This window comes from Lutjanus erythropterus, chromosome 6, assembly GCF_056507025.1.
Source record: "Lutjanus erythropterus isolate fLutEry1 chromosome 6, fLutEry1.hap2, whole genome shotgun sequence".
Taxonomy (NCBI): Eukaryota; Metazoa; Chordata; class Actinopteri; order Lutjaniformes; family Lutjanidae; genus Lutjanus; species Lutjanus erythropterus.
This window is the reverse complement of record NC_139322.1, coordinates 28,477,188-28,498,242: the sequence shown is the minus strand read 5'-3', so window position 1 is coordinate 28,498,242 and position 21,055 is coordinate 28,477,188. Positions and strand designations below refer to the sequence as shown.

The window sequence follows — 21,055 nt, the reverse complement described above, 5'->3', positions numbered from 1 at the left end:
CGCACTGTTGTTGAATGAGGCCCACTGTCTTAAAATAAAATACAGTACTAATGTAGATGGAGGAATATCTGATCAAAGAACAAACAGATGAGACACATTTGATGAGAGTCTTGGATGTCTGACAGTTTTTGATAGATCTGGATTGGTAATTCTTGGTATATGTTTGGGATAGCCACTGCGGTAATTTCAAGTAGATTAACTTTATTAATAACTTTATTTATTAACTATATGTAATTTGCATTAATAGACAGCAACAAAATGGACTGAGGACATCAGTTCACTCAAAAACAGCCGGCTGTTTATCCAGTGAGTATTTTATCAACAGAAAAGCAATAACATAATCCCAAACAGGGTGAAAAACATCAGTGAATGATGCCTGTGAGCAACATCTTTTAAATGTTTTTTAACCAGCTCCATTCATTTATTCCATAAATAATCAATGAGAGTTAAATAATCAAAAAAAATGGCAAAACATTTGCTATTTTCTCAAATTTGAAGATTTGCTGCTTGTTTTTATGACTGTAGACAGGTATATTAATCGATTATAATAATTTAAAACCAAGTTTTATATTCAAATATCAGGTATGTTGATCTCAAAGTGCAGATACTGATCAAGTATAAACCAAGTAGAGTCACTCAGCAGTGTGTTTAGACTGTTTAAGTGAATTAACAGGAACTCAGAGGGTGATATGTCCATGATCTGTCCTGAATTCAGGTCAAAAACAGGCTACTTCCTTGTTCCACAGTGGGAATACATGGACACCAATCTGTTTACACACGCACACACAGACACACAGACACACAGACACACAGACACACACACACACACACACACACACACACACACACACACACACACACACACACACACTCACACTCTTGCAATTATAGAAATTTCTAATGGAACAGACTCATTCGCTTTATATAGTGATTTTTAGGAAGTTGTCCAGCACTTAGTAAATCACAAGACAACTAGATAAATTTACAATGTCAAAGTCAATACTGGAAGAGACGATGTGCTCACAAACACACCTATCTCTTCAAACACACACACAGGCATACACCCGCCTGGTATCAACGCCGTCCCTCTGTGTCTCGTACAGATCCCAAATGAAAGTCAGAATACACTTTCGCCATCCTGTTTCATAACTTGGAAACTATGCCGTGCTCGTCATAAACAAGTCAACCAACCAAACAAGTAAAGCCAAACAGCAACCGTAAACAAATAATTGCTTCCCAACAGCTCAGCATGAGTGGAATTCCAGGGGCAGCAGGGTGATTTAGTGGTTAAAGAGAGCATCCCGCATAGGAAAACTCACAGATTTGATTCCTCTAACAGCTGATGTGTCTTAATGAAGTGTCACTAGACATTTGTTTGCTGTCTGCTCACTTGCTATAAATCATTCAGGATAAGAGCTTGAACTTAGTGCCACAATGTAAATAAACAAATCAACGGAACTGGTGAATCTGCCCTCTACCTTCTAAAAATACAGATCATCATCTTCCATAAACAGCTTTTCATTCACATTTCTTTAAGATTTTTTTTTCCCTAAAACTAACTAATCAGTTCCTTTATCATCATTGCAGTTGTATGCCATTTTTGCAACAGTTGCTTCAAATCAACACCAATCTTGGAAAATTAGTCTTTAATTACAATGTCAACTAACTGTTAAGTGAAATCTTGTTGGCTGCATCGTCCCTTAAATGAAGTCCTTTCATCATCCAGTTTTCCATGACACCAAACTCATCATGTGTTTACAAACAGAACACTCTTTTATTATCAGTCATGCGCTTTAAAGAAAAAAATAAAATAATAAAAACCTCACTCTTTTCTTGATGTAATGCTTCCTCCACACTCCTTTCCCTCTTTACTGCCTGTCTCTGTATAACAGCTCCCCTTTCCTCTCTCTCCAGTAATTGTTACTGTATATTACAGCAATCGAACTGGAAAACCAGTGGCATTATCAATCCCCATAAGGAAGTCTGAGCAGCATCAGCTAAAAACCAGATCCACTGGAGCTTTTAAGCAACAAGTGTCTTGCTCTAGGACACTCAAGCAGGGTTGATGTGCGCCTGCTAGTTTTGGCAGGACAGTTGACCCCGTCTGCTGAAGGCTGTCATCTACAACTGTACAGAAAGCAACAAGAGGTGTTTTAGCAGCCCTCCATAATCACCATCATACATTAAACACAAGCAGTTGTGCTAATTAGGTCATTACGCCAATTAATGCATTAATTAGCAGGCAAGTCAAAACACTCGTCTTCCCATAACACATGGAAGCTATTAGCATGAACTCTGTGACTCGAAGCACTAAAGGAGCAGGCCAGTGTTTTATGTGTTTTAGCCCATTTACTACAAATCACAACACACTGTACCTTACATTACTGCTGAATACAGTAGCAGGGTTTGTCAGACGCCTGAATATGTGACATTTCAGGTGGTCATTGTTTCTCTTCATTTTGGACTGACATGGATATCAATTTTCTATCAGCAGTGTGAACATGAGCTTAAAAAACGATCATTGCGTGGAAATGTAGTTCAAGTACAGATTAAAATGTTCTTTAAAAAAACAAAAACAAAGGTTATGAAAGCAGCATCATTCATGCTCAGCTGTCGTCTATCGGGTCTTTAGTTTCCCACAATCAAGTGCCAGCAGACAGTTCAAATCAATCCACACATCAGTCTGCATTTAAGCACCATGATATTTAAAGTCTGGCAAAAATAAATCTCATAAAACACTGTTAAATATATTGGATTATCTATTACAAGCATGTTTCAAGACTCAGCATGTTGATTTGCATACTATGGTGAAGTAAGCAGACTTTTTTAAATGGTCAGCAGGAGGGTGTGTATGGTGTTGCGATATTTAAAGACACTGGTATGGTTGTTTGAAAAACTAGTATATTTGTAGCAAGCATATTCTTCTCTAATTCATAAGCAAACTATTGCATCAAGTTGCTTTGATACACAGACATGCACTATGTAACGGGGACCTGTGGTTAAAAATTTTATCATGTACTGTAATAGTGTGACAGACAGGTGGACAGACAGGCGGACAGACGGAGCCTCCATAATGACATATACTGAGTTGCATGGTGGCAGTACAAAACAAAAAACAAAACAAATTCCCATCACTAGAAGATGAACTACAGCTATTAGTAAAGTGAATGAAGTGTATCCCCATAGGTGGTTATGGACAAACAGTGAGACTTTCAGGTTCACTCTCTTGGCTTGGGCAATTAGTTAAAGGGAGTGTCCCATTGAGAATATTTAACTCACACAGACATTACCCATGAGGTCATTAGTAAAGTTATTAGTGTTTGCAACCAGTGTCAAGGGATTATCACCTGGGATGTTGGGACAATTACCTGCTATCATCTACTGAAATGCACACACAGCTGCGTATACCTGTTGCACCTGTTGCAAATCTATTATAATCAGCCACAGTTTTACACAAGAGTCAAAGCAACATTACAAGATCTGAGGTTATTGAGAAAAAGGGCTGCACCTAAATGTGCATTAAGTTTTCTAATTCTTTGCAAAACAACATGCATAAGCAACTACTGTACGTGTGATAGGTCAAAAATGAAGTAAATGAAGGCCACATGGTCAATCTACAAAAATAAGAATACGATTTGTGACATTGTGAACACAACAATAGTGTCCATGTGTTTGTGGTGTCTGATATTGTACTACTCACAGATGGAAACTCAAAGTCTTTCTGGTTGACGAGGTTGAGGATGTATTCGATCCGGTACCGGTTCTCTGGGCACGCCAACTGCACCGGTGGTGTCAGGGTGCTCATAGCTGTTACTATGGTCTGTCACAAACACACAAACCCAAACAAAATACATTTAAATGTGAAGGACAGAAAGACAGACGATGGACATGATTTTAGAATATCAACAAGAAAACAGAACTAAATGCCTGCTCTTCTGTATAAACAGTTCAGTTAACCAAAGTAAAAATATCTAAAGCAGTTTTAGTGTTTTCATAACATCAGAAATGAAATGAACACATACACTTACCTCAATAGCCTCTTTAATATTATTTTTGATGTCCTGAATTTTCTGCTTCTTCTCTCTGAAAAAGACACAGGTTCAGTGACAAAAGAGTGTCTTCAGACCAAAAGTAATCAATACAAAAAACAGATGCAATGGTACATTAATATCCACTGCTTTCAAGTCATACTCTTGCCATATGGAGGTCCACCACAGAGACCTACAACCCACTGTAGTTCCTGATAGATGTTATTAGTTTTATCCTCTTATACAAAAAACAATCATAATATCAAGGGAGTATTCAGTTTCACTTCAGTAAAGTTTGGGGACTCAAAACTGGCACATTAAAAAAAGTAAGGTCAAAACTGAGGCAGAGAAGGCTGAGGTATCCTGACTTTTGGTCCATAGTATGGGTGAAGCTCTGAAAATGCTGGATCCTGCATTTCCTATAATACAGATCAATAGCATCTTTCATTTTAACCTCCTTGCTTTGAAAATGCCCACTTATTTTTCAACCCCGCACCTCCATGTCGTAAAACAGGCTTCTGTTAGTTTTTAGGATTACATACAGCATTATCTTTTAATACTTAGGGAGAGTCTCTTTTCTTAAGTTAATTTTATGTGCTGGTGATTTTACGTGCACATGTAAAAGCTGATCACACATGACAGTTGAGGATATAACAAATATCTAATAACAATAGCAGGTTATTGTGCAACATGAGCCTGACAGCACATCATGAGTGACTTCTCCTTCATGTCGTAGGTAGAAACAAAAACAAACTGTGGCAAGAGGGAAAGAAATATCTGCACTTACAAAATGAGATTTCAAACTAAAAGTCTCTAACTACAATCATATGAACTTCTTTCAATGGGGGCAGAGTTGTCTGACCACAACACGTTTCCACTTTTCATCAGTTCATCTCAGATGAGTTTGGGCCCAGAGAAGTCTGCAGCATTTCTAGATATTGTTGATATCTGGCTTTTGTTTGGCATGGTAGAGTCTTAACTTGCATTTGTAGATGCAGTAACATACTGTGTTTACTGACAACGATTTTCCTGTAGTTTCCTTCATACAGTTACATGTTTTTTTTTAATACAGGTGAGCAAGTGCCACCTTAGTGGTTCATAAGGAGTGAAAATGTCAAGTTAAATGCAGTAAGTAAAGATTTTTTTTTTTGTAACTTTTTGTACACTGTTGAGATATGGTGTAACTTTTAAAAATTGTACTTAAGTACAGTATATGAAATGTCTTGTCACTTCCACTCAATATCCAATTATTGCTTGGAAACATGGGACACAGCAAGCTGTCTGAGCAGTTTCATATTCACAGAAAACCAACATTCATAGATAGTGTGTTCTTTTGAACACAAGAGAGGGTTTAGTTAGTGAGTTTTGTTTTTGTGAAGTCAATAAAAGGTACAGGGAGGTGGTTCCATGTTACCGTGACATGGTACACTACACTGTGCTGCATTGAGTTTGTTTTTGATCAGGGAAGAGTAAACAGACCTTCATTGGCACGCGTGTTAGAGAAATTATGTCTGTCTGCTGTGAAGGATAGCTGTTTGTACAAGATGTTTGGACTCTCTGTGACAGAAATGTTTCTAATAAAAGGCAACCAGAAAGTCAGTTAGCCTATCTTTCACCTTGAGCCTGCCAGGACAACAGCACATTGTGTTTACAATAGTTCTATGTCAGTGACAAAGGGAAAGATGGGCCTCTCTGTTCTGTGCCAGTTTTTATTTTTCAAAAGGGACACTGCTGCATCAGACCAAATCAATGCAAAAGTTGATTAATTTCTTTAGACCAGTGCAATATGCATTTTAAAGTTCGACTTATTGGTTACCATGAACAATGGCTGTACATTTCTTTCACAACATGTTGCTGCATGATGGATCAGGTTTTTAGATGAGAAGCACCATAATGGAAGTGGTTCCTCATTCACTCGCAAATGCTCTCTCTCACATGTGGCAGGCTGCATATTGTCCACAGGAGGGAGCTGTTTTGTCACAGCAGGACTATGTCCTCACATGTGCCTTATATTTATAAAGAAAGTAACTGCGGTAGCAGTTTGGACCAAGCTCCCAGCAACAGCCGCTTTTAAGCCAATTTGACATAGTTGCCAAACCATGTAATGACAACGTGAAGTGTTGCACTGTGGCCCCAAAAGACTTTTCGCCATAAGCTTACACTATGCAAAAAAGTGGCTATAAAATGGTGATTAAATTTTTTTTAATCACCACAACTCCTGCAAAATGACTCATTTCAATATCAGGATTTGATTCAATCAGTCCAATAACATTTGGAGAGTCTAGTAGAGCCACATTATTAAATAATTTAATCTCCATTCAAATTAGCAAAAAGTCTAAGGTACAAGTTAGCCGCTCGATCGAAGGAAGTTTCTACTGCACTTGTTCTATCGGGGTTTGTACATGGAAGTTGGTTTCATGTGCCACTGAGCACTCCATTTATTCCTAAAAGGAATAAACGGAGGCCTGCCTCCAATGTTGTATCCGGTTTTCTTTAATACTTTCATGATTTAGACATGCAGATATGTCAAAGTTGCCACTTACAGTCAAAAGACTGTAGACACTTTGTCTCAATAATATACTGTATGTTCTCGAAATCTCAGGCTGTTTGCCAAGCTCAACAAACAAACAAGAATTGCTAACAGAGACTAAAATCTTGATTGGCTTAAACACAGGTGAAAATCAGAAAAAGGCACAAAAGGGTCTTAAATCTACACCCAACTGAACTCGAACAAGTCAATACTGCGAACGTGTTCTCTTAAACCATACTCCAACTCAAACGCCAAATACACACAGCCTCTCATACAAGAAGCATACACCTTTGTGGGCCAAGCTAATATGTCACTGTAATGCTATTAGTATAAGCATATATTGGCCCCTCATAGATATCTGTCCTAACATTTGCTGTCTAGCAGATGTACCAATAACATGAACATAAAATCAGGCGATTACAGTCACAATCACTAGAAAATGAGAAGAAAGGAAAGCCTCAAAACAAAATCCACATTTTACAAATCCGGTTCAGAATTTGGTCCACAACGGCTTGAATTAAATTATAGTGAGTTGTTAAATTCCCACTAAAATCATTTCATGCATTGGACTGAAAAATACACAGAGTTGAATACAATTTGTGTAATACACATTGACAAATGGTAACAGAGCCTGAGAAGCCTGTGAGGTCACTCTGCACCGAGAGACACAAGAGAAAGGGAAAGAAAAGAGGGGGTAAGACAGAGTTTATTGGGTTAGGAGGGAGATTGAGAAAGCCTTGTTTACATTTTCAACCTGATAGTCATTAAAAATCACATGGTTGTATGTGTGTGCTCTTCTAGTTGAGAGTACAACTACATGCCTGCCTGTGTATGGTTATACGTGACATGACACAACAGGTTACAGTGATGACGTATAGTGATATGTTAGGATGAATAAATGCAGAGAATTAACAGTTAAAGCCAAGGCAGCTGATAGGGACTAAGGCTGAAACCAGTATTACAATAATCAAAGCTTTTTCAGAGGAAGAAAACTGTAACACATCTGCAGTCCTCGGCTGTTGACCACTTAACAGCTCCAGTGATGAGGCTGGCGGTTACATGCCTTGCCCAAGGGCAGCTCAGTCATAGTTGAGAAGAATAGCGAGAGAGCTGAGTCAGTCATTCATTCCTTTTCCAAAATCAGGCCAGCAATTGGAACCAGCAGTCTTCCGGTCACAAGCCAATTACTCCGACCTTTAGGTTACCACAACACTCAATCCATTCACCCAAACTCTTTCATCACAGGCGTTATTGAACCCTTTCAGTCCTAAATCAGTAAATTTATGTCCTGCCTCAGGATCCAGGCTTATTAAAACATATTACTATGCTTGTCATGTGGAGACCCACAAGCAACTGGCCTGCAAGACTGTTGTTTTGGTTTCAGCAGATGTTCAAAAACAAAGGTGATCCATTGTTAGACACTTGAAAGATGACATCTGACCACACATTCGAAGCTAAGCGATCAAACACACACATATGGAGCAAAGTACGTATGGGAGTACACAGGTTTACTATACATAAGGAAACAAAAGGAACCATACATGGCTTTATAATTGAAACAAATCAACCAGATAATTCAAAATGCCACAGATCTGCCTGGAAGTGATGATACTGTATTTGTGTGTTTTGTTAATGAAAACACCCACCCAACTCACACACACACAGACGCATATATAGTCAGACACATGCTTGCACGCACGCACGCTTGCACACACGTTGAGACAGACAGACACACACAGACGAACACACGCAAATGAACACACTCACACTCACTCACACACACACACACACACACAGCTCAGTGTTGTGGAGTCACGCGCTGGGTCATACGCTCTTGTCTGCCTTAGGTGCTGATTTTCTAGTCTAACCTTGCAAAAATGCTTCCATCCCCATCACAACCACCAGACCAATACATGCAAAGTCACTGACACACACACATACACACACAGATGAAACTTTCCATTTTGCTTATTGAGACAAGCACAAGTCAAGGATGTGATCTGGAAACCAAAAACCAAGAAAAAGAAACCAGCAGAATTGTATTTTTTTTGTAAGAAATACTTGAGATGTGTGTGTGTCTAGAGACTAAATTAAAGAACTGACAACAAAAGAATGCCAAAAAACAGACAAATCAATTAAATTTACACCAACAAAGGCAGAAGAATGTTTCCTCCAGACAATAAGAGGCAGGAGCTGAATGTCTTCTAATGACATGGGAAAAATTGTATCTGGAAAAGTAATTCCAGATGCTTGTTTGACTGCGTTTGGGTCACCAGATTGGTGGTGGAACAATAATGTCCAGACAGTTTAGACAAACATGGAAGCATTATAGAAATCTCAGTTCGACCACAGTTTCTGGTTGGCTTCTGTGACAATTTATTTTTGCACAGGTTTGTTACACGTGCAGACATGATATTCTGTTCTATTCTAAGCTTAATGGGCATCTAGCCTACTCATATACTTGCTAATACCAGCTTTCTATTTTAACAAAGATACAACAGACACCATTAACACAACTCCAGTTCCCATACTGCTTTGTAGTTTGCATGCCTTCAGCAAAGCTTACTGAATGATACAGTTCCTGCCTCCATGGAGATAAATGTTGACTAAATTAAAACTATACTAATATTTGAACCACCAGGCTCGGTTGTATTAATTAATTCGGCATTCAATATTGTCCTTGCTGAGGTTAAACTGAACTGGTTTAGTTAGGATCTACAAGATATTCACTTTCCATGGAGCAGTTATCCATGTAAGTCATGTCCAGTTTGTGGAGCTAAACTGTTGCTAAACTGCATTTCTGTCTAATTCGACGACACTTTAGATGTTTGCAGCGAGGCTTGCTCTCTGTAGCTTGTTCTCCTGTTGAATCCATAGCAGCTCATGTCGATGCATGATATGCAAATCAACATATTTTTGTAATCAATTACATCAAACAATCAACCCAGCCCTAGATGTCACTTTCAGTCAAAATAATCATGTGTGTATCATCTCTACCTGCTGATATTGACACAATATTAAATATATGACTTACATATTCCAGGTTTGAGTCAGCCTATTTTGCAGAGGGTAAAACCTACATTTCTGAAAGGCGGTCTGACTAGGCTACCAAGCTATCCTTTGAAAATATGCACTGGTTATATGACAGCACAGGTTGTTCTGTAGTGGGAGAATACTTAAACAAATTACTGTAGACTAAATCCATATTGTTTTGGCTGAGTGGTATTATTTGATGCAAAAAAGAGCCATATAAACCAAAAGACTGCACCCCATTTCAGCTTCCTATAAAGTCCACGTTTGATAAATGTGCATTGCATGGTGGGTTGACAGGGCTGATACCAAAAGGGGTATCCCACAAACCAGTGCATACAGCCAAGTCCTGTCGACTCAGACTTGGGATGCACCATATGACCCTGACACGTTACCCAGGTATTTGCACTGAAGTGGGCATCAAAGAAAAAAACACAACAATAAGTCCAGTGAAAATGCCACAACAAGATATAAATCCTGGAAGCTAGACATAAACTTCACTGTTTGTTTTGTTAGCAGTGTGAATATATTGTTAATGACATGAGTCTTATAGATATTTAGGGGTTTTATTGATGTAGGTGGTCTTACTTACTGCACTACTTTCAAGTTATCGGTCATGCATTTAAGTGAAATCTCACTTTTCATGGCAGCATCATTGAGGTTAACATGTCAATTTCAATCTTAAAAGATGAGGATTGTCAAATCTAATTTAAGTTTGGTCTTAGTAAGGGTCTGAGAGGAGATGCAGATTCAGCCTGGACCAGATGACAAGGTGCAGCCCCAGAAATGGGACACAGATCAAATAGTATGGTGCACTCAGCAGTTCCTGCCCAAACCGACTTTCGATATATGCCCATGTTCAGCTGTTTCTAGACCTTTCCTCATAGCATACTTACTCTGCATTGAAGCCGTTGACATGTAGGATCCTCATCTGTTTCACTATGGTGCTCTTTCCTGACTCTCCAGCTCCTGATAGAGAGATAGAGAGACAAGGAAATATTAGGGATCTGTTGTGAAACAAGACCACACATACACGCACAATGTTGGGATACAGACCATACAAATTTGCCTGAAATACAACTTTACAGTATGTGCTCAGTAGCTCTATTTCCCATACTTAGATACAAGAACTGTACCTGACTGAAAGGTTTTCAATATGGAAGTTCATAAGCTGTTTTGGCAGTAAAGCGGTGACTTACTATGCCCTACAGGAAACCTTCAATGAACAAACAGCGAATTTCATACATGACTGTGACTTTATTTGGGAAAAGTGCAAGTGGAGGCAAGGACAGTGCTGCATGGTCATGGCTGAAATAATAAACTAGATTATTCCACTAGATACTGTGATCCCAATCACAAGATTACATTTTTGGACTTGATGATGACTGCCTTTAGACTTTTTCCATAAAAAGCTAGTTTAAACATTTCCTTTTAAAAGGAGGGGTTACAGTGTTTAAGAAGGATTGTGGGAGACAGTGTATTCCAAACAAAGTTTTAGTTTGGCATGTGGGATGTGGCAGGTTCACCACATGGACGTGGTGGCTTTGGTTGTTAGAATGGGTCATTCAAATATTTAATAATCTTCACTGCCTTGATAACCACCACTAATACACGGTGGCCTGCAGCTGACAATAATGTCATGTGATTGACTGCAAGATGTGTATTTTAGTTTACTGTACAGCGATCAAGTTACACTAGTTTGAATTAACTTCATGTTTTAAGATATTGTTAGTTGTGTCTGTACCTAAGGTGACTCCTTCAGTTCATACCATTAAACAAGCAGCACCAAAAACAACAACCTGGTGTACGTTTACAGGTGTTAAGCTGTATTTATAACAGCAGTCTGACACCTCATCAAATTCAATTTAGTCGAGAATGCATTACCAGTCATCCATCCATCCATCCATCTTTTAACCTCATATTTGACCAAATGCAGCGCCTTCAATTTTTGATTCTTATCCCTCTAATGTCGTAACAATTTTCTCCCAACAAATACAAGTTCAGAGGCCCATCCTGTCTTTTTGTCCTGTGAGGAAAATGGGACCACTCTTCTTGTCTATGTTATCTGGCTGTCAACAAACAGCAAAATTGCAGGAGTGATTAAATTACTGCTGTTAAAAGGCATTAAGAGAGACTGGTTGCATTTAGCATTGCTAACTAGCCAGCTGTATGCTGCAGGTCCCTGGATGGCCTCTGTGCATCTGCTCTAAGAATGAAACTCACATCTGCTACTCTGTAAAGCCACACCTGCATTAAGTGCATGAAGAGAAAGCAGCTTGAAGTTCAACATTTAAAAGTTGCTGCTCTTTCACACAGTCCGACGCCTTTCCTGTCTCAGACCTTAAACTTTTTTTTTTATTCAGCTGTCTCCTCTTGTCTTTATCTTTACAACTTCAGTGAAGATCAATACTTAACGATGACTTATAATTTTCCCTCAATCAAATAGATTTCATGTCTTGAGCAAAGGATCTAAAATGTATGTATGTGTATATGTATGTGTACAGTTTGTGAAATCAAAAAGAAAGTGGTACTTTTCTTTAGAAGTCTGAAAGTGAAGCTTAAAAATGCACCAACCAGCAAAAATATCAGTTGTAACAAAATATTTCAGCTATTAGTCATTTTCTTACAAGTGCAAACAGGTTAGATTTATTTTACTTACATTAATATCATTTTATTATCGCTCTGCATGCTTATAAACTATTACAGTAGTAGTTTTAAAACATATGTATCATCTGTCCTAGAACTACAGATGGCAAATAGCTAGCTTTTTGGCTAACTCTGGTGCATTTACAGCAATTTGTTTAAATGTACAGTATCCCTATAAAATAACCAATAAATTAAATAAAACAATTGTTTCTCTACTTTACATGTGCAAATCATTATACATAGTTCTTGTTCTGCCATGAGTCTCATTTCAAGACAATGTTGGTTGTGTCTAAATCTTGGAAAACATTTCAGCCTCAATAAGTGACAATGCTCTGACTTATTGTCTTCACAGGTGAGCTGGAGCTCCTCTTGGAGATGTGATAAAAGCGTATACTGACATTATAAAATCACAGACTCAATATTAAGATTTGATATGGTGAAGATATGACGATTTGATATCTGAGAAGGGGGACTTTATCCTTTGCCATCTTGGATCTCTCTGGTGGGAAAAAATGATAACTCTGTAACCACACTGTTTGTCAAAAGTCCTCTAATAGCCTACATTCATACTGTTTGAAAAAACTATACTGAAGATTTGGTCCATTCCTAAATATCAATCTACTGACAATCCCGATATAAAGTGGTCTGATTGACTGGCGATTTGCAAAGTTTAGTGTAAGGATGTTATAGCCAGTGTTTCCCACCTATGAGACCTGTTTGCAGTAGACAGACAGGCACTTTATCAGACTGCCCACAGAAGAGTCTGGGACTTGGGCATTTTGGTGGCTCAGCAAGCTACAGCGCATACCATGAATTCATAACATCATGCTCTAAAATCTGACTGATGACCTCATGTCACAATGTCAGTTCTCCTCTTTCTCTGCCATCACCCTGTCTCTTCCCATGCTACACCGTCGCATGAAGCCATGATATCTTGCAAAATAACTTCATTAAAGAGTAACATACAGTAGTGTAGTGGTGATTTTTGGTTACTGCCCTTCTTGTGTACTAGAAACTATTTTTGGTTGCATGTTCTCAATCAAGTGTATTTGTGAAGCTGAATCACTTTGAGTGCCAGTGTCCATAGTACCAAACATTAAAAACTGTTAAGTACAAATTGGCCCCAAGGCTTTGCCAGTTTTTAAGTCTTATTTATTAATTATTTTAAATATTTATTTCTTGATTTATATCATACATGGTGCCTTATCAATACTTTCAGTTTTAGATCTGCTGTTTGTTAAGACAGCATTAAATAATTATGCATTTAGGAGGTGTGGCTGCATCAGTGGTACATCCAACAGGAAATATTCCCACAGTCTGGCTGTGTGCTGGTGAAACTTTAAAGGAATAGTTCACCCAAAAATGAAAATTCAGTCATTATCTACTCACCATCACACTGATTGAGGGTTGGGTTTATTTTGTTAGTCCCCAAAACACTGCTGGATTTTCACAGGAAAACAGTGTTCAAGAATCTCCCAAACAATATGAGTGAATGGTGACCAGTGTTCAAACATTAAAAAAAAGACAACTGGGAAAAAAAACATCCATCCCAACACCCATTTCAGACAGTGTGCAAGTGGACGTGAATGTGGCTCCAAGCTCAGAATCGAGTGAACATTTAGGCTAAAAACATGGTGTAAATAACATTTTTGCAGTTCACTTGACATGTCAGGGCTTTAGGAGACTTGGATTACACCAAAAAGGCAGTATGGAGGTGTTTTATCTTTTTTATTTTGTTTGTTTTTTTACATTTGAAAACTGGTCACCATTAACATCAACTGTTTGGGAGATTCTGCAACGCTGTTTTCCTGTGAAACTCAAGCAGTGTTTTTTGTGGATTAAAAAACTAAACCTGATCTTCAATTGGCATGAGACCGAGTAGATGACGACTGAAATCTCATTTTTGGGTGAATTCTCCCTTTAAAGCCACACCAATAGAGTTAAAAACTGAGACAGAACTTCAAAATAACATCAATTTAAAAACGTGTTTAGTTCCTTCAGGAAGTAAAGTTGGCTAAGTTTTGCAACACACAGTACCAACAATGTCAGACTGTGTGCAACTGATCAGATGAGATAGTGAGGTAAGACCAGGGACAGAGGTCAGAAGAAGAGTATGTTAGGGATGATACTATAACCTACCAGTAACCTCAATATGTGCATTTCTTCTGCAGAAGAATTTGATGGAAATCAGAAAACTTGTGTGTGTATGTTAACAGCTACTGTAGCATGGCTGCTCCTCTGAAGGACCCATAGACTAACCCTAATGACAAACTTCCTGATAACATCACAGTTAAATGTATTGAATCTGAACCAGAGACAGGGAAACACGTCAACTGAAGTTGCCACGATAATGCAGACACAGACGCAAAGTGTTCAATATGTCAATGAACAGTCATGAACTCTCATTAACTAGAATGTGCACAATCTCTGGGGCAGGATGCTAGTCAATTTAACATTTACTGCAGTTAAATAACAGATAACTGTGGTAGTAACTTACACTAACACTGTCGATTCAAATATTGCAATAACTGAACAAGTTCAGTTCAGTTGTGAACAGCTGCAATTGAAGAATGAATATGAAGGTTTTTTTTCCTGCCAAATACATTATTGTCCAGCAATTTTTGTTGGATCTGGAAATGCATCTAGAATATAGTATAAAAGATATAACATTTGGAAACTTGTTAGATAAATGTTACAGGAAATCTGAGAAGTGACTACTTATCCTCATGTATCATGTTGAGGTTAAAGAAATGTTACATGAAGGTTATCATACATTCAGTATTGAGGGTCTAGCCTGTTATTTTATCAGTCTGGGACTTAAAATAACTGCTACCCCTCAATACAACTTATATTCTGTGTCCTTTTGTAGCCGTCAGTGGTCAAAGTGAAACAAACCTAGGAACATTTTAATTAGGTGATCTATTTAATCCAATAACCAGTGCAGGTCTAGATGCAGGTAACAATTATAATGAGCAACATAAACCAATGATCAACAACTTCAGACATGTTTAAAGTTTTGCTCAGCAAATAGATGGTAAAACTTTGTGTGTCACCTGCACGTAACACAAAGACTGACAGCACAGATGCTGAACGATTAGCCATGTTTTGGCTGGTGGCTGCTATTTTCACAGTTAGATTCTTTAAGGTAAGAATATGGATTGTACTACTTCAGACACTATCTTTACCTAACATGGATACAACCCAAGCACAAAGCCTAGCATACATTTTTGATAGTGAGCCATTCAGGCTTCATTTGGCTTTGTTCACTGTTTCAACATATTCTCCAAAATATGCAGAATCACAAACAACAGGTCTACAGGTCTGCGATAAAGTCAAACTAGCGGATTATATAATTGAAAGGCAGCTAACTTTATGGCAGACATCTTTGTTTTGGTTTTCATGTGAGTCCCGTCCTTCTGCTTTCCTAAAGTCACCACAACTTCCTCCCCAACATAAATACAGGCGTGTCGTACAATAAGCACCCTCACTGGCATCTCTGTAATCAGATATTATGATTTTTACAAAGAACACCACGGCTTCCTAGAAGTGGTAAGCCTGCGAATGGACATACGAGGAGGGTACAGAGGAGAGCACGGCAGGGAAAAGTTAGACACTCTTATTTGTCTCTTATGTAATATAGAGACCCAGCCCACCTCCAGTTCACTCTCTGACACACACAACCACATGTTGAGTCTTACACATGTTCATTTCTACATTATGGAGGTTTTACCATATTTCTTTCCTACAGACACATTATATTAAGACATTGTTTGGTCCACAAACTGGCATGTAATGTGAAACTAGTGTTAGTTTATCTAAGTTTTCTGATTTACTACATGGTTAGGACTAAATATTGTACTGCATGCTATGTAGTGAGGACCAAAAATTGATATTCTGTTAAAAAACATTTCACTATAAATGACAATAAACCCAGTTTTGATTGAAGTGAGTGGTTGTTTATCCTTTGATGACCACTGACAGCCTAATATATTTACTCTACATCATTGTATAATCTCCAACCAACCTATGGACTCTGCTACAGCATGTTTTTGGTGTCGGTAGTGGCAGACTGTCCATTTGACAGCAACATGCTGAAAACACAGCACAGTGCTGCATTTTTAGCCTTATGCAATGGCAAAGTCACACTGTTGACAATGTTTCCCAAAACAACATCCCAGAAGGTTATGCAGGGAGGAAGCAGAGCCTTCAATGTGTGGACACTGAGGACTTGCTTGTCAAGTAGCAAGCACAGAAAACAAAAATTACATGTATAAGAAACTCACCTAAAAGTAGTAGTCTGTGTGTTGCTCTGTATATCTGTTTGTCTTTCTGGAGCTGCTTCTCTATCTTTTTGTTTGCTTCTCTTTGTGCCTTCTCCTCATTTCTCTGGTCTTCGGTCTTACTGTTGCCCAAACAACCCATCTTCCCGCAAGAAAAAAGAAAAAAAGGGGGTCCAGGGGAAGGAGGAGGAGGAGGAGGTGGTGGAAGAAGAAGTGGAGGTGGAGAGGGGAGGGAGGGGGGGGGGGGGTATGTAGAAAGAAAAATAAATAAATAAACTAGTCTAGATCCCCTTGTTTGACATGCGGATTTGGCAGCAATGTCACCCACATTTACACAGTTTAACGTCCCCGGCCTGCTCCAAACACTGTCCGTGGTGCAGGGCTGTAGAAATTATGTGTCCATAACGCGTATTTTGCTGTCAGAGAAAGGGCAGGATACTGTTGCTGACGACACCGAGGCCGCCTGCCTTCTCAGTTTGCTGAATCCTGCTCGGGCTTTTTCCTCCTTCACATGCAGTATTAGTTTTTGTTTTGTTTTCCCCACTCTCTCCCCCCAAGTCAACTGTGTGGCAACTGTAATCCACAATGTGTGTTAAGACACTAAAAGACGGAGTTTCACCTCAAACGGAGGCAGAATAAACAGCCTAATTTGCATCTCCAAAAGCCCGGGTCTTGCGTCTCACTGCTGCCCGTGACAAGGAGCCGAACTCGGCGTGTCCGAAAACCTCGCCCGTGCTGTGGCGCGGCTCGTTTCCACGTCTCCGTTCATGATAAACACTTCCATAGGTGGACACCTCTGCTCTCTATCTATTTCTCTGTCTCCCCGACGGCTGTCTTCGTCGGGTAGGGGGGGGGTCAAGCAAGACAGGAGGAAAGAAAAACAATATTTACACCCAAACGAGCTACATGTGTGATATTCTCAGTGCTTCCGTCGTCATCCGGCTCCTTTTCACTCGCTGCATCAAATCAACCCAAAACAGCTCCAAACTCACTGCGGTCGTCTTTTCGGCTGGATCCCCCACCACCTCCAACTCCGACACGATCCAATATCTCCCCGATTTGTCCTCCTTATTTGTGATGGCTGTTCCTTGCTTGTGTTTTCTCCTCCAAAGGGCCTTCTCTCTCTCTCTCCCTGCCCCTCGCTTTTGTTGCTGAAATGTGTTATCAGCCCCTCACATCACCACCGAGCCTCCAAAAACTGCGCACCGATAGACTTTTTTTTTTTGAAAATAAATTCCCGGCTCGACTCCGACGAATCCCTTCAAGAAGAAAAATCATTTAAAAAAAAGAGAGAAAAACAGAAAAGGAAAAGAAAACGTGACCAAGATGTTGAAAATCCCTCGAAATGTATCCACGTTTCTTGCAGGTGAAAAAGCAACCCCCGCTGTCAGGCTCAGTTTTTAAAGCCTACATAAGGCCTATACGTGTGTACACACACACACACACACTGTCACACGAACATACATATATATACTGTATATTCCTCCTGAATCCGAGGTGGGTAAATAGGCTACAGGCTTGAGACTACATGTGCATTTACATTCACAAAAAATAGGACGCGGGGTTGTTGTAGCAGCACATTCCCACCGCGAAGGCCGCTCCCCTCCTGGCCGCTGGTCGTGGAAGGTGAAAGACAGGAATAACCAATTCTTGGAGGTTATTATTTTCTCCCTTTCTCTCTCTCGCTTTCTCTCTCTCCGAGAATAGTAGCCTACATTGAGGAGATAGACAGCGCTGAAGAGAGACGGGGTGGGGCCACACAGCGCTCATTGAACCCTGGGAAGGAAGGACCGAGAGAGGAGGAGAGGAGAGGCCGCTTCGCCTCGTCACGTGGCCCGGGCGCGGAGCAGCGTCAGCGACGCGGCTCTGCGGAGAAAACGGCGCCCTCTTCAAAGAAAACCACCGCACACGATTAGGAGGGGTGGGAGGCACGTACAGCAGCCCGGGCCAGGGGCTGCCAGAGCTGGCTACACAGAGGACACCTAAAACCGTCCAACACTAATCTAAATACACACCCAGCATTGTCTTTATACAAATAAACGCATTACTAGACAGAGAGGCATTTCATAAAGAAAATAATGGCAAATTAGCCAAGTCAGGCTTTCTACAGTATTGTATTAAAAATATGTCTATTTTGCTGTTCATGCGGATTATTGATATAAATGTACCTTTAAAGGTGCAATGCGAGGCAATGTAAAGAAATAACAGTTTTGATGTGTCAGAGACGTCTAGTCTTGTGTTGCAGGGAAATCTAGAGAGGTTAGCATGCTAACTAGCTAGCCTCAGCTGTTAGTACCCATATATAATTTCTGGCAGTGACCACGTGCAGTATTGCAGTGAAAAATTGCCCAAAAAGCAATTTTACCCATAAACCACCACTGTAAACGAGACAGGATGCCTCAAAGTGCAAACAAGGTCAATTATGACTCTTTCTATTATGAATTTTATAAATAGAGGTTTTATATGTGTAAAACCTTCCTAGCATTTAAAAACGTGACATTATCAAAACTAGGGCCCTAGCAGGAACTAGCAGGTGGGACCAAAGGGGTAAATACTATTGCACATAATCAGTGGGCATTATAATCAGGGGTGGAAGTAATTAATTACAAATACTCAAATTACTGTAATTACGTAGTTTTTTGGGGTACTTGTACTTTTATGAGTAGATTTTCAATTCTGTACTTTTACTTTTACTTAAGTATTCAGTATACCATGTAATCTACTTAGTTACTTTGAGTACTGAGTACAATTTGAAATGTCCTTTTATCTGAATTTTTATAGCCAGTAAAGTGATTTGATAGCAAAAAAGCCAATGAAAACCAGGACATATGGACAAAAACAAAACAAACAAAAAAGTATGTTAATGACTGATCTTTAATTGATTTTTCATTAATAATTTAAACAGTTAAATACATATTCATGGATATTTAATCAATAGTCGTGGCAGTAACTGTACCTCAGCCAGCTTTGTTTTGTCTGCTGGAGATATTTGCTGAATAAAGAAATAAAAACTTGAAATGAGAGGAAAAAAGACAAAAACAAAAAACATAAAAAAAACAGCCAATCAAAATGAGTGAAAAAAAGACTAGTTTTGTATTGCAATTCTTAATGATTAATTGATTGCAGAGTCATCTAATATGACTGCTACTAGCTGCACGGCTAACTGAGCTAATTAGACGACAGCAGCTACAGTTAGTAGTAGGTAAATACGATATTATGCCCTGTATTTGTTTTGGCCAAAATAGTGAATAAATTCTTACATTCTGCATCTTTAATCGCATTATAAAATCTAAATGGCTGTTGTGGGGGTATTGGTCCATCATATTTGTTTGTTTAAAGCAACTTTTATACACCACCTAATAATATGAACAATAATAATGGTTAATATTCATGATAAATGCTTTTGCAAATGCTTACTAAGTCAAACATTTAGGCATAAATTGGGATATTTTATTTCTAAACCGGTAACAGGGCATGTGGATAAATATCAGGGGCTCACATTCATCTATCTTTCATTCAATCCACCCAGTTTGTTTTGTTTACCACCTGTCTAGACGTGTGCCCCAGTTTACAGAGTGACAGAGTTTACAATTAATCTAAACTGCATGTGTTTTTCTGTGAGAGGAAACAACAGTACCTGGAGGTAAACCACTGAGAAAGAGAGGACATAAACCCAGGAGCCTCATTGTGTGTGGGCACTTGAAGGCATCATTGTGCATGCACAATGTACAGTTATTAGGTGTCCACCTTTTTAATTTATCTTTTTCATTCAGACCTTGTAGGTTAGCCCAGCTGTGGTTAAAACAACCAGTTTTATTAGGTAAACAAGATGATCCATTGTAAACAATACATAATCTCTAAAATAAATCTGAATTTAATGAGGCATATATATTCACTTGTTTGACCTACAGATGTTACTATTACTACTTAGATACATCACAGTCTACAAACAACAGGCTAAACTCTTTTTATGAAACCAGTCATGATATTTATCAGCCTTAAAATGATTATAGCATCATTAATGTTGAAACAGGCTGTTATAATCAATAAATGTTCATACACAGGTGATATAAGAAGCAATTTTGTAAGTTAAATGACTGACAGAAAAACACAGATGTAGCACTGTTAACATATTAACAATTATGTTCTCTCCAAACAAAATGTATATAGAAATAATTGGGATTTCATGAGACTTCTTGGGTTAAATATAGACATTCTGTGCATGCTAAATGAAATCATGGTTTTTCAAATTAACAATGCTATGAAATGACAGGGTCATAATAATTACAGGGGCAGGCTGCAAGTATTATTGCTGTTGCTGTTTGGACTGTCAAACAGTAGGTGGCAGCAGTCTTCTAACTCTGAGCAGCAGGCTTGGGTTAAAGTCTTTGCTAAAAGTCAGCCCAAATAACTGCACACTTCTCAGACATTTCACAGTATGTATAAACAAATCTTTAATTAAAATGTATTGAAGTGACTTTCAAAATAAAATCATCTGCCTGTTAAATCTCTGATGCAAATAGTCCTAAATCTGTAGGGTA

At 38.9% G+C, this 21,055-nt stretch overlaps 1 protein-coding gene across 2 annotated transcripts in view; it reads right to left on the bottom strand.

Annotated features, from left to right (window-relative positions):
* Positions 1–18,303, bottom strand: part of gnas (GNAS complex locus) — a 33,987-nt gene extending 15,684 nt beyond the window's left edge. Inside the window, exons 1-5 of one of the 2 annotated variants that reach the window (XM_084721537.1) lie at positions 17,507–18,303; positions 16,518–16,656; positions 10,485–10,557; positions 4,029–4,083; positions 3,701–3,820 (exon numbers count right to left, since the gene is read on the bottom strand). In XM_084721537.1, coding sequence (XP_084577663.1) covers positions 3,701–3,820; positions 4,029–4,083; positions 10,485–10,557; positions 16,518–16,656 — 387 coding nt within the window. In that variant the 5' untranslated portion in view covers positions 17,507–18,303. Of the gene's footprint in view, positions 1–3,700; positions 3,821–4,028; positions 4,084–10,484; positions 10,558–16,517; positions 16,657–16,842 lie in introns of both variants that reach the window. The other variant, XM_084721536.1, reaches the window with a different exon arrangement.
* Positions 18,304–21,055: the final 2,752 nt, after the last annotated feature.